Source organism: Pagrus major, chromosome 8, assembly GCF_040436345.1.
Source record: "Pagrus major chromosome 8, Pma_NU_1.0".
Taxonomy (NCBI): Eukaryota; Metazoa; Chordata; class Actinopteri; order Spariformes; family Sparidae; genus Pagrus; species Pagrus major.
Genome location: NC_133222.1, coordinates 19,094,899 through 19,109,679, shown reverse-complemented (window position 1 = coordinate 19,109,679; position 14,781 = coordinate 19,094,899). Strand labels below are relative to the sequence as shown.

Sequence of the window (14,781 nt, the reverse complement as noted above, 5' to 3'; positions counted from 1 at the left end):
CTCACTGATTATGAAAAATTCTTATAAGGACATTTATGTCTAAGGCATGCGCGCACGTAACTCCGATTTACTGGTGATGAGCTCCAGAGAACACGCAGGCACATGGTCCTTCACATAAATCCCTTTAAAGACAATAGAAAACCAGCAGAGCCGGCCTAAATTAGCCCACACTCTCAGTGGCCTTGTTGCACCGTCTTCCTGTTCAGAGCGGTGAGCAAGCAGTAACTCTGCAGGAAGGGCAGGAGATCGTGGGAACCTGGCGTGTCACCGCAGCCTCGGCTACGTCCCGAAGAAAAGCTCCTACCAGAGAACAACACGGCAAACTCTGCGAGGAGGGGAAAAGAAACCAGAGAGGAAGCTGGAGAACAATGCAGAAATGGATGTGACACCACTGCTCGGCTATAGGTCTGGGTGGGAACCCAAAAGTCTGTCGTACCGGAGTCAGAGCCTGGCCTACGAAAAACTCATTGACAAAAAACAAGGCCCAGTTCCCACAGCGACCTTTCCCACGCTGCTGTTGTATATTTATACTTCTCTTGTCGAAGCGTTTCCCCTCTGACTCGTACACTGCATGTTTGTGTTTCCTTATCTTTGTGGACGTGCTTCGGCTCTTGTTTTGAGCTTGATCCCGGCTTTATTCTGGCCTTTCAACCTGCAGACGCGTCTATTAATTTGTTGGTTTCATAGTTGGCAATGGTCCTGCAGTTGTAGACTGAGTGGGGAGGGGAAAGTAAAGTAAAAGTGGAAATAGAAGGTTTTTGCTGAAATGTATCATTGATTGCACAGTGTAATGGTTATAGAATAATAACACCATCTGTGTTTAGATCGGTTCCCTCTGAATCTAGTGTTTCTCTATGCTATTTTATCTGCAACCGGGAACAAAATCCCCCCCCCCCCCCCCCCAAAAAAAAAATAATAATAAAGCTAGCAGCCTGGCATCATCTCTATCTGCTTTCAGGTCTCCATTGTTGACTAAATGAATGAATAAACTCTTCTTTTGTCCTGTGTTGTTGCTAGTTGTTACTATTATGGAACATTTCTGTATTAAACATTACCACATATGTGAATATTTCTGCCTTATACACCCTGGCTTCTTGAAATACTTTCAGTCAGGCACTATCATCCACCTCCAGCCATCACTGAAAATATCTCACTGACAAAGTGACTGTCATGTCCTTCTAAGTAGGTTTGTTTAACCTGCTTTTTGTTATCTGCACTGGTTTGATCAGGTTTGCAAAGACCTCATACCTTTGCCTGTGTCAGGTTTGTTTCTTACACCTGGTTCGTTCACGAGTTTTGGAAGTGAAAGGTTATAGTTTTCTTCAACGGTCAACAAAACCCATGAAAAGACCTTTTCATGGTCTTCATAAAAGTATTAAAGTCTGGAAGAGCTTATTCCTCTGTGCCACAGGTCCAAAAACTATTAGAAACACATGAAGCACACTAAATTATATGTTTACTGCTGCTTGAGAAACATACATAAAAACAATAGAGGCCATCAATTTCAAAAAATGAACTATAATTAATTGTTTTTAAAGATTTATGTCTTCGGTAGGAACCAGCGGGCTTGGAAAATATAATGAAAAGGATATCATATTGATGGTTTTGGGCTTAAATACTGTACATAAGACATACACTTGATAATATTGAATAACACCAACCTTATTTTTTAAATGTCTCCCATCAGAAATGCATGACAGATATTTATGGTTAACAGCAAAATCAGGAACCATTCATTTAAAGTCATCACTCAGTTGAGTTTTTGGAAATACCGTATGTACACAGCTTGAATACTATTCAAATGCATTTTGTTGTGGCTTCAAATAAACTGATATGTATTTTAGCACATTTTTTGTGAGTTGCTCTATAACTTTAAATTGTCACTGATTACTCTTACATCACTATAATACAGTTGAGACAAATTCATCTAACTATTGATGAAATTGGAGCCAAAATCATTTCATAGTCCACAAAACAATTCTGGAGATTCACAGCAAAACAGCATTGCAACATTCTCCTAAACAACTGAAGTAGATGGGGGGAAAAAACAACAAAAGAAAAAATTGCTGTGCAGTGAACACACAGTGAGTGCACAAGCTCGATGGTGTATCAAGGGTGTAAATAAAGTCTTTTCAAATCAATTTGGTAGTTCGGGGTTTCCAGAGAGTTGAATTACATCTGACGAGCTGTATGGATGGGGTTGTTTATGAGAATGCTGCAGATCTGTTTTGCTGTGAAGCTCCAGAAATGTTTTACAAACTTAGAAACTTCACCTGAAGTTCCTTCGACGTGAGGGTGTGCACATAATGACTAATTCTTCATTTTTTTGGGTGAACTGTTCCCTTAAATCCACGCAACTCTTCGCACACATCTGAGATAAAACTGTATTCATGCATTGATTGAAAAGGCCTCCAGGAGCACAGTGAGCCCCATCAGGAACATGAGCCACCAGCTTGAAATGCTGCCAAACACAGTAACTGAGCAAGAGGAGCCCCGGCCACTACAGTGAAGACTTCAAAGACTCATAGGGCGGAGAAACTGCCCGAGGGACAACAATCTCTGCAACACACCCACCGTCAGGTCTTTGCTATGAGGAGAGTGAGGGAGCGGCTAAAAGGAACCAGAGCACACGTGACCTCAGACTGAGAAGAAGATTCAAGTTTCAGCACAACAATGATGCAAAACGAGACAGACAACACCGGAGTGGCTCTGGGACAAGTCTCTCAGTGTTGTGGAGATCCCAAGACAATGTTTGGACTTGAACCCTGTGAACTGAAGTCTGTAGAGACCTGAACGTTACAGTTCAATACAATAGATGCTCCAGATCAAGACTGACAGCGCTGTGGAGGAGACTCTCCACAAACAAGAACTCAGAGAAAATGACTAAGTCAAGGAAACATTAATATCTTATAGAAAAAGTATATAAACATTTTATCTTTTATAAATCTGCAAAACTATAAAAACAAAGGTTTCAATAGACATTTCAAATACATATGAATCAGTTTTTTTGCCATTTGGGAACTGAACTCCACAACTGGTCAAAAATCATGGCCACATTTGACATATTGTGGCCTTATAAAGTTGTTAGCAAACAACTATTTTTCTATTTACACATTCAGCAGATGTGGAAGAACATAAGAATTTGTCGGGTTTGTCGCCACTTAAAACATGTAAGTGCCATATTTACTCTCATTGTAGCTCTGTTTTGGTCTCCACCAACCCCTGAGGGAAATATTTGGCTCTTTAGCTGCTAAACACTTCATTCTTTGCTAACTTTGTCTGTTTGGTTTTTAGAACTCCTCACTGAAAACAGCTGCCTCCTGCAGAGGTTGATCAGTGAGCAGTGTTGGAAAGTTATTAAGTATGTTTACACAAATACTGTGCTTGTGTACAAATTTTGAGGTACTCTATTTGAGTTTTTCCTTTATTGACACTTTATTTGCCACTTCTGCTTCACCGCATTCCAGGGACATTTGGGTCTGACAAGGTTAAGCTTAACGCACTTTCATGGTCCTCGGCTTTAGTTCCTGTTTTATGTTGAACATTCATCGGAAGCCCCCAGGAAGAGCGCCAGGCTTTGAATCCAACTTTCGGGGATCAAAAAACTTTTTCCCCCTAAGTTATATGGTGGATAATTTGATTAAATGAAATGACTCTTTTCACTATCATAAGTTAAGCCATTTGATCCAATAAAATTTGAAAAGTCTAGAAGAGTCGCAAGATTAAATCATTTTATTTCTATTCAAGTAAGCTGGGCGCTAAACAGGAAGTGAGTCGGCTCGGTCAACCCGACAACGCAGAAGATCCTGGTATTGTCATGACACAAATATCAGATCATGTCTCATGTTTGCAGGATAAATAGGAAGCTAAAGGCAGCTGTTGGATTGCTTCGCTTAGCATAAAGGCTGGAAACGGGGAAACATCTAGCCTGGGTCTGCCCAAAAGTAACAAAACTTCTAAAACACACTATTAACACCTAATATCCTGTCTGTTGAATCTATTAAAACTGTAAAAGTGACATGTGAGCTAATCAGCTGCTGGCTGGAGCTTCATATTTAGCATACAGATGTGAGAGTCTCAGCTAACTCTCAAAAAATGATTGCAGATCTCAAACTATTCCTTTAAAAAACAGCTGGCAGGCAGTTGGAGTTTCAGTTCAGGTACGCATCGATCAATCAGTATGATCCAGACTCAGCCATCAGAAACAAAAAACAAGTTACATAACTGCACACAACCATCTGACTCAGATATGAAAATATGATTTGTGACAGGCTGTTAAACTGCAGGTACACCACACCCTGACTGCAAGACTCCAACCACAGAGAAAGTCCGTCTTTATTTTCCGATGTGGTTGAGTAGATTTGCATAAAGACAGAGTAGTGAGTCAACACTATGATGAGCGTCATCATGCAATTATATAATCCACGTTTGCTTTGATGAGCTGTGAATCAAGTCTGAAGAAGTTTATAAGTTGTAAAAACTTGATATATACAACTGTAAGTTTCTCAGTTGTATTCGGTGTAATGAATGTTTTTTATAAATGATTAAGGGGAAATATGTTTCAGTGTTGCCAAACAGCAGTTCAGCCAAAACAAACTGTTTTCAAACGAGGATCTGTTCCCCGCAGTCCTTGTTTTGCCCAGATTCACTCAGGCATCCAGTGACTCACCAGAAGGAAAGTATGGAAAGAATTCCCTGGAGTCGGCACATCCGTGGTCTTGGTTAAACCCTCTGTTGTTCGGTTTGGCCGTGTTTGTGGCGATTGGGGATTGTCCAGTGAAACAGTGTTATTCTTCACTTACTGGCTTTACTGGAAAAGCCGTGACCGGCCGGACATATCTGGCATAACTTCCTGCAGGAGGCTTTGTCAAAGAGATTAAAAGAACACTGGAGAGAATCACAACACCGAGTGTGGAGGTTTTCTGTCACACCGGAGGATCGAACGTCCACATCCTGCCCTCCTGACAGGGACCAGTGGAGCATGTTTTTATATTTGTCTCCTCACCCTGAAAGTTTGTATGTAGCTGATACAGAACAGGTGCATCTGCTGTCATTTAATATCCTAAATATAATCAATGAGAAGATGGACTCTTGTAAGGTCAAGAATGTGTGGTGTAGTTTGTAGTCTTAAAACACAGAATTCAGTCAGCATTTTTGCACAAAATAAACATATTTTCGGCCATATTCCAAAATCCAATCCGAAAATCCTATAGGCTTTTTGTCGAGGGAACCAGGGCGATGCTCACTTCTGAGTTAGCCCACAAAAATACGTCATCGCTATGCCAAGTTTCAGGAAGTAGCCGGCCCCCTTCATCTGTTTTTCTGTTAACCTAAAGCTGCATAAATCACTATTTGGATCAAATGACTGCATGTATGTGAAAGGTGTCATTCGCAGTAACAAACCAGGAGAATTATCACCCAACTCTGCAGTCTCCCCTAAGCTTTACAGAGTGGTTTAGCATCTTTCACCTCATTGTTTTGGTTTCCGACACGCAGCTGGAGCTGGATATCGAACCACCGACTCGCCACGGCTTTTAGTGCTCTACCCCTTGAGCCACAGCCACTAAAAGTACTCCACCAATTAAGCATTGCGCTCTTGTAACACTGTCGAACTCATGATCACAATCAACTGTGACTTTGTTTAGATCTCCAGTAAAACATGTAAGAAACAAACAGGCCCTCAAACAAACAGATGAAGTTTTCCATCTCACTTTCTGTCTGCAGACGTGTTGACAAAAGCAGATGAGGTCAGTTATGTTTAGGAATACCAGTCTCTCACCCAGCACTGTTCCCATGGCCTCCACGTGTTTCCAGTCACTGCTTCTAAAAATGGCTGCATGGGAATAAATCACATTATTTTAGGATTATATTAGTAATTATCAGGGGGATTGCCTCAAAGCTGTAAAGTGTGTAGCTCTTATTAAGCCCCAAATGTATGGCTATGTCCCTGATCATTATACAGAGATTCCAGATATGTATTACAATGTGGCCTTTATGCTCTAAGAGCACCCACAAAGGCATTGTATGCACAATAATAAACTCTTTATTGATGCACTTTACCCAGTCAGTCAGTAATATACCCTCAGGCTGATTCAATATGAAAAAAACAGTCCAATCTGATCTGGAAATCATTATTTTAGCCGGTTTAATAGACACTGTGATCCTCAATCTGCAGCTAATTATGACCTTAAGACAACAGCCAGTCCGGTAGAACACACTGTACAGACATGATATCATGCCTGACCTGAGTCAAAGTGTTTGTTTGTGTCCTTGAAGCTCCAGATGGGAGTGGTTATTCCACATGAGCATCGGCAAGATCAGACAATCACAGGAATGTGTGTCTAACCTCCATTTTCTTTTTGTATATGACAACATTACCCTCAGTGTCCCGGTGCAGTAAAATCCTGAGTTTGTCACAGAAGAGGACAAAAGCAAATTCTTCTGTAAACAACTTTCTTTCCCCCAGGGAGATAATGTGTGATTCAAGTGGAACAAGCAAAGTGGAAAAGCCACGAGGAGCCGTTTAATGTCCTCAACAATCATGAATAGACAGAGTACCACAGAAACGTACAATTCCTCATTTTATTGCTCTAAAATCACATGTGAGACCGCAAACATGAACTGCTCTGATCTGCTGTGCTGCTGATATCTCTGGTGAGAGGGAGCCCTCTGCAGGCGAGACTCACACTTTCATTTCATCTGTAAAAGTACCCACTGTACTCCTTGGCATATTTTATTTTATTCATTACTCATCTGTTTTTGTGCCTACATGTTACTGTACGTTTGAGTATGTGTGCAAGGCAAGCTGGGATTAATAAAATTGTCTGAATCTGAAAGTCACCCAGTAGTAGAAGTTAAGTTAACAATTTAAAGTATCTCATATCAAGTATCAGAAGTAATTTTCTGGGAGTAAATCTAATAAAGTATTAAGTGTGCAAGCAAACTTTATTATCTGAATTACTTGAATCAGCGTTTCTTTTATCAGATTGCTGATAAATGAAATTAATTTAAAAGGGAACTACTCTGGCTCTGACATCTGCAAAGTACAATATTTTCCTCCAAAATGAAGTGGAGCAGAAGTATCAAGTAGCAGAAAATGGAAATACTCAAGTGCAGGACTTGAGTATATTTACTTTGTTACATTCCAACACTGGGTTTAAGCAGCTGTGGAAGAAGTCCTCGTATAGTTAAAGCAGCAATACCACAGTGTAGAAATACTTTTTACTTGAGTAAAAGTACAAAAGCATTAGCATAAAAAAAACTTAAAGTACAATAAATAAAAGTACTCGTTATGTAGAATTGCCTGTTTTTGAATGTTGTATATCATGTTTGTATTGATTATTGATGTATTGAGTGTATGATGTATCACATTGATGTTGCAGATGATAAAAGTGGAGCCAAGTTATAAGCTTTAATATAAATGTAGTGCAGTAAAAAGAATATTTTCCCTCTGAATTGAAGGAGAAAAAGTATGAAGTAGCAGAAAATGGAAACACTAAAGTACAAGAAGCACAAAATTGTACTTTGGTACAATACTTGAGTTGTTTTCTACGGAAGCCCTAAAGGGCCATGCATTCATACATTTTATTTCCTCCGTTTTCCCGTGATAACGAGTTAATTTCATTTGTTTTCTCGAGATCTCAAGTTATTATCTCGAAATAACAACTGCCGTTTTCCCGAGATAACGGGATAATTTTCTCGAGATCTCGAGATAACGAAACTTTGTTTTCCCGAGATAACGATATAATTAATTCGAGATCTCGAGATAATGACTGTGATATGATAGGCCTGAGATTATGGAGACGCCCGGGACCTCGTAGCTGGTCAGCTATGTAGTTAACAACATCAAGCTCACTTAGATTGCACTGCCGATATAGCTGAAGCCTTGCTAACCATCTTTTTAGATTACGCACACTAATGTGTAAATTATCTGTAATAGCAAGGCATAATGCTATTTCAGCCTGTGTCAGGCCTTGATTGAAAAGATATGTGACACGGTGATCGATAGTCCTGCTCCTCTGACATTGCTACACTGAATGATATTTCCTGCAATGATTTAATATACTACAATATTGTTTTGTTATCTCGAGATCTCGAATTAATTATATCGTTATCTCGGGAAAACAAAGTTTCGTTATCTCGAGATCTCGAGAAAATTATCCTGTTATCTCGAGAAAACGGCAGTTGTTATTTTGAGATAATAACTCGAGATCTCGAGAAAACAAATGAAATTAACTTATCACAGGAAAATGGAGGAAATAAAATGTATGAATGCATGGCCTTTTAGGGCTTCCATAGTTTTCCACTATTGGTTTTAAGAAGAAAAGTTCCTTTATTATCATCAGGAGATATCAGCTTCTTCTGGACACAGCTGGCAGGTTGCTGTACATCTTGAGATCAGTTTTCTCCCATAACTCTATTTTCACTTCTCCTTGGGCAGGTGTCCAAAGCTTTCACACATCACACACCCAGTTATGTTGGCCAGTGACTGACTTATTTATTTTTGACTTCATGCTTTCTGTAGAAATCTAATCCACGCAGAAAGAAAAAAAAAAAGTTTACTCTTGGAGACCTGTCAGCTCCTTCTAATCCTTTGGTTTCCACTTCTGTGGTCAGATAGGATGACGTGTGAATAGTGACCCCTAGTGGTCACAAGAAGAGGTGTCACAAGCTGTGTGAATGGAGGTTAATAGGATATAAGAAGTGATTGAAATTTCTTTGTGGACACAACCAGTTTTTAGACACTAAGAATACACACATTCCTTCTAAATATATCAAGAATAAGTAAACTAGCAACACATAAAACTTGTTTTTTATGGTGTTAGTGATGCCTTGTTGTAATGAAATTCACTCAGCAATTTAACAAAACTTGAAACCTTTATTTCAGATTTCATTTTTTTACAAAAACAACGGTTAAGTGCACCTTGGAATGCTCGTTGGTAGATGGACCCCGAGTGTCGTCATGATTGCTCGATTTTGCTCTTCTGGTGCTTTAAGAAGGCAGCCACAGACACTGAATGACCCCAAAGCCCCGTCTCCAGGACCACTGGGCTGGTAGTGATAAAAACAAGGTGGCCTGCCTGCATGATCCCCCCCCCAAACCCACCCACCCAACACGATCAAACCCCAGTCCTGTTATCCCCGTTCTCCACCCTCCAGCAGCGCTCTACTCCTTGGCCACTGCGAATGGCTTCTCCACTTCGATTGTGCCGCAATCGTGGATGGTGACGTCTTTAAGAGGCTTATCACGGCCATCTGTTTTTGTGGACTCGATTTTCCTCACCACATCCTAGAAGATTAAAAAAAAAGTCAAAATTTAATTTGAAAAGTTGTGAATTTAACAACAAAACTCTAGACAAACGTTTCCTTGTGACGTTTTTGGTTGTTTAAGCTTCACATTTATATAGAAATTTGTATAAACTTAGCATATGATGGCATCGTTTTGATTAGCCTGTAACAGCTAGGGTATTATCTGTCTCACCACAGTGGTGGAAGAAGTATTCAGTTCCTTTACTTCAGCAGCAGCAGTGCCACAATCCAAGAATACTCATTTAGAAATTCTGCGTTTAATCTTGATTAGGTAAAAATGACAAAAAGTATCCAAATTTTTACTGTTGAGTACTTTAATGTGTAACAACCAATTATATTTTATGAACCATCAGATTTTTATGTTAATCTTAAACTGCAAAAGTAACTGCTACAAATAAACAGCCAGATTAATGCAGTACAATATTTCCCTCTGAGATAATGTATGTAGAGTATGGAGTATACAGTGCTACGAAGTGGAAAGACTTGAGTTTAAGTATCTTAAAATGTACACAAGTAAAATACTGCATTTGGTTTAAATCTCTGGTCAACATGTTGACGTAGTGACATCTATATAGACATGTTTAATTGGCACATTTCAGGTTTTGTACAGCTTTTTACAAGTAAAATTCAAGCCCTTTTCAAGGTGCTCTTGAAATCTTTATTATCACATCTAAATTGTTACTTATGAGAAATAAAGTTTATAGATTTCCTTTATACCCAAAGCAAACCATATATATTTTCAGTTTGTTTATTTCATCAGCTGTTCACATCAACTTTGATTGTAAGCTTTGGTCTGATTATTTAATGCTTGCTAAAAACAAATAAATATAACGACGGGATTGTTTAATTTAAATTACAAAATAATATTAAGTTTGGTTTACAGAGTGATTGTGGCATTGAAACACCAGATTATGTTGAAAACTAAGAGTATTTTCAAATATTCCTAACCTTGAACGGTTAAAATAAAGCATTTTGCAAACTTCCAAGACTCTCCACTCTTCTGCACATGACTCAGTTTCAGCATTTGGAGGACATTTATAGTCATTATTCAATTCTGAGTAATTTCGCAGCAATTGTTACCGACGCCAATTCAAAAGTACAGTGTCAGTAGGTGCATATTCGTTCATAAACGTGGTGAAATGTTCATCAAAACGCATTTTCCTGACAACTGAAACAACAAAACAAGCCTGAGGACATGAAATACCTTTTTGCAAAATCTGTTAGACATCAGAGTGAAAGTAGGTTGTAATTATATTCAGATGCATTTAGGAAATTGGCTAAATTTAAGTTAAGAAAAAAAAAACAATCTGCTTCATGAAGCATTTTAGTCTGACTTCCTTTGTTCGATATCTGTTCGTGGTGCACCTGAGGAGGGCAACTTCAGAGCAGGAAACTAGTGTCTATTTTAGTCTGAAATTCACCTGCTATTTTTGGCATTTCTGCAGATAGCTGGTGGACAACTAGACATGACAAGACTTATTATAGGTTTTATATTTACTTTGTTCTCAGTTCAGTTAGTTCCCAGGGTGGTTTTGCTCGTTTCAGTTTAGTTTTTATTGGTTAGAAATGTTTTAGTTCAGAGTTATTTGATAACCATTCATCTTCAACGCCTCCTCATGCTTGTCATGTTCACAAATTTGACCAAATTGCCAGACTAAAACCAACAGGCATTTCCTGTTAGCTTCCTCACACTCACCATCCCTTCCAGAATTTTTCCAAAGACGACGTGTTTGCCGTCCAGCCACGGAGTCATAACGGTGGTGATGAAGAACTGAGAGCCGTTGGTGTCTTTGCCAGCGTTAGCCATGCTGAGCCAGCCAGGGCCGTAGTGCTTCAGCTTGAAGTTCTCATCAGGGAAACGGTCTCCATAGATGCTCTTGCCTTCATTTAAAGAAAGAAAATGATATTTGTACTGTTTGGATCTGTACCAGACAATTCGTTGATATTTTGTATATTTCTACAAACATCCTGTAATGACCTTTGCATCCAACTTGGATGACTTGACTGTGACAATTATTTATCTCCACTTTATCTGATGACATTTCGTTATTCATGAATACGAGACGGCGCTGTGAGTCACTCTGACAAATCGACAAAGTGACACTGCGAAATAGCTCTTGGCACAAAGTCTCAGGTATCTTTTGGTGCTTTGGGTGATGAATTTTAAAAAGCTATAGAATAAATCCTCAATTCATAAAAGCATTAAACACTCAAAACAAGGAAATAAGTAGAATAATTACAACTTAAACAATTTCCCTGACAATTTGCACAGTTGAACTGCTGGTAAATTCCTATAAAACCCAAGCCTAAAACAACCCTACATAATTTAATGTTCGGGACGTCACTGATTCAGACAGTCGTGAGCAAGTTTGTTCTTGCAGAAACAAATCTGTGACCCGCTATGAATGCCATTCTGCAGGTGTCGGTGGCCATTTTACCTCCAGTGCCGTCCCCTCTGGTGAAGTCTCCACCCTGGATCATAAAGTCCTTGATGACTCTGTGGAATTTGCTGCCCTTGTAACCAAATCCTTTCTGTATAATCAGAACAAACAACAAAATAAACAACAATATAAAAAGGAGCATCAGCTGCCAGCATTCAACATTTTAGACCACATGAATGAGAGTCGAATGACGTATTCAAAGTGTCTTCACGAAGTGGAGGTTTATGGTTTGGGAGCGCAAACAAGGAGGTTTATCCCAAGTTAAAAGTTTACAACATGGCTCATTTCACCCTCAACAAACAGTGAAATCTGACGCCTTTTCTATGCCCCAATACAGAGTAAAAACACGGGACAATCCTTTAAATGTGTGTCCATTGTGTGGCACAGTATCAACCGTATTACCAAACAAACAACAAAGCTTTGATGTTCTCACCTCTCCTGTTGCCAGAGAAATAAAGTTATTGGATGTTTTAGGAACTGTTTTCCCAAACACCCCGATGACGATTCTTCCAACATCTTCATCTCCGATCCTCATGTCAAAGAACACCTATAAAAGAAGTCAAGTTATGAAGTTAATTTACTCTTAAATGTCTCCCATGATGAAGCAAAAATATGTCTTTCTAACTGTCTTTTTTTCTAATATTTTGACTCAAAATGGACGGGTTGACATAACTGTACAGGCGCAAGGCCTTTCAATAGGTAACATCTTATAGGCAAAAGTGAAGCGCATTCGTATAATAACGAGAGGGTTCGATATTCCATTCAATTCAATTTATTTGTCAACAACTGCAATCTAGTCCATCTTTGTTGGAGATCAGGATGGGACATTGGAAGATATTATCTCATAAATAACATGAATTTTCATTATCGCATTACTCATGAATATTCTCACATAAATTACAAGGAAAGGCTGAGTCTCATATTGTTTTCTTATAAGAATATTTTGATGGTTATCGGGATATATCATTAATTGCAATTATGTTGGAAAGTATAATGCCTTGCTGGAGAGTTCGTCTGCAGCCATTTCAATCTTGATAACAGCCATATATGTACTGTACAGAGATATTCATTAACTGCAGTTTAACCAGGAGCCCGGTTATAGTGTGAACCAAGAGCAATTCAATTTTACCCTTTTGCCAGTATGATACACTAACTCAAAAAGAGTTAGGGATATTGGGATATCTGAGTGTTTCACTTGATTGTTTATTCTGTGACATATCTGAATTTTTAGATGAGACACGTTTCAATTGACTATTATTGCATATCCATGCACATGCATAAATGCACCCATATCCCAATATCACTCATTTTGAGTAGTGTAAAATTACAGGTGACAAAAATATTAATAATACAATAAAATGTTCTGGTGCAAGACAGTTTTTAATAATATGCATTTTTAAAGAGAGATAAGGCATTGGCCTGTCAGTGTTTCTCGCCCACATTTGCTGCAAATAAATGAGACTGCGGGACATTAGAAACAAAGAGCCTGTGGGGTCTCCTGGCCACTTCACAGCTTCCTTAAAATGTAACTGTAGACGTGGACAAAGCTGCTGCACCCAGACACAACAAGGCCAGACATAATAACATCTGCTGAGCCTCTCTGAGCTGCAGCCAGGGGACTTAACTAATGAAGGAGACCTCAAGAATTAAAGCCTTTAACAGATGTGGGGCAGTTTATTAGTGGTGCATTTAAAAATACCGACAGTTGACGTCGAGGCCGACGTGCTGGCTAGCTTGGATTAGCTAGCACCATTTCTTTGCAGTTTGCCGCCCGGTAACGGTCATATTAAAAATAAACGTTATATTCACCAATTACTAGGATTGTAAATGTCATTAATTACCGCACAAACACGAGCTACCACGCTAACGTTAGCCACACAACCTCGCATTAGCCGTCTGCTAGCTAACGTTAGCTTCCCTGTTAACAAGCCCACCGATCCAGCAAAGGATAACCCGTTAGGCTTGCTTGCGTGTGACGTGGCTTTTGCAATCCTCAGCTAACGGCTAGCAATGAGGAAGAGCTCTGATTCAATGCCTGATCCTCAGGAAAGTTAGCTAGCGAGCTACCACCAACCTTCGCAGTCACTTTGGGGCCTTTCTTCTTCTCGTCAGCAGATGAGCCATTTGGGAAAGCGAGAAAAATCACTGACCCCACAATGATTGTAACAGCTACAAGGAACTTCATCCTTCTCTCGCAGAGTCTGACCATCAACAAGAAAAAAAGGCAGCCCGGGGACGGCCTGTTAGACGTGCTAGCTTTATATAAGCCGGGGGCAGTAGTGTGGTATCCGGGGTGGGGACTGCAGCGGCGGCCGCTCCAGGCTCCAGGCTGCGCTGCCTCCACGACACAGGGGCCGGACGTCAACACGGCGTACAGACGCGCGGCGCTCTGATTGGTTCACGTGTCGGAGCGTCTCAGCCAATCAGACGCAGACGCGTAATTCCGTCGTTAATGGTTAAATTTAAAGGGCATACAGTTTGTTCCCACAGGACCACAGAGATCCTCTGAGTTCATATCTAATACAGGGATTCTTGATTAAAACAATATTTAAAATCTACGTCAGAAGCTCCCTTTCTTGAGGTGGCTCTATGTATTGCTTCCTTGTCATCCACTGTACAGTCTAGTCTTATGTTATTTTCAATCAGGCAATGTATTTTGATAAACATATCACATCATTAACACACACGTTTCTTCCATCTGAGAGATATGCCAATTTCACATTCTTCACAATGTCTTCCTGTTAAGTTTATGATTTATTTTAAGGTTCTTGTTTTTATATACAGAGCCCTTTATTGTCAGACTATGTATATTTCCGAGCTGCTCCAACCTTACATTCCCAATTGGTCACTTAGGTCCTCTGAACAGGGCTTATTGGTTGTGCCCTGCACTCATCTGTAAACAAAAGATGATCGTGCTTTTGAAGTGGTGGCTCCAACACTGTGGAATTCCCTTCCCATGGGCTTGCATTACGCAGCTTCTGTTGATACATTTAAAAAACAATTGAAAATGTATTCAAACTGGCCTTTGACT

At 39.6% G+C, this 14,781-nt stretch overlaps 1 protein-coding gene across 1 annotated transcript; it reads right to left on the bottom strand.

Annotated features, from left to right (window-relative positions):
* Positions 1-8,858: 8,858 nt before the first annotated feature.
* On the bottom strand, positions 8,859-14,085 carry ppib (peptidylprolyl isomerase B (cyclophilin B)). Its single transcript, XM_073471983.1, has 5 exons — positions 13,825-14,085; positions 12,184-12,297; positions 11,748-11,841; positions 11,006-11,190; positions 8,859-9,289 (listed from the first exon to the last, which is right to left on the bottom strand). Exons 1-5 carry the CDS (start codon positions 13,957-13,959, stop codon positions 9,167-9,169), a joined length of 651 nt encoding a protein of 216 aa, XP_073328084.1. The 5' UTR covers positions 13,960-14,085; the 3' UTR covers positions 8,859-9,166.
* Positions 14,086-14,781: the final 696 nt, after the last annotated feature.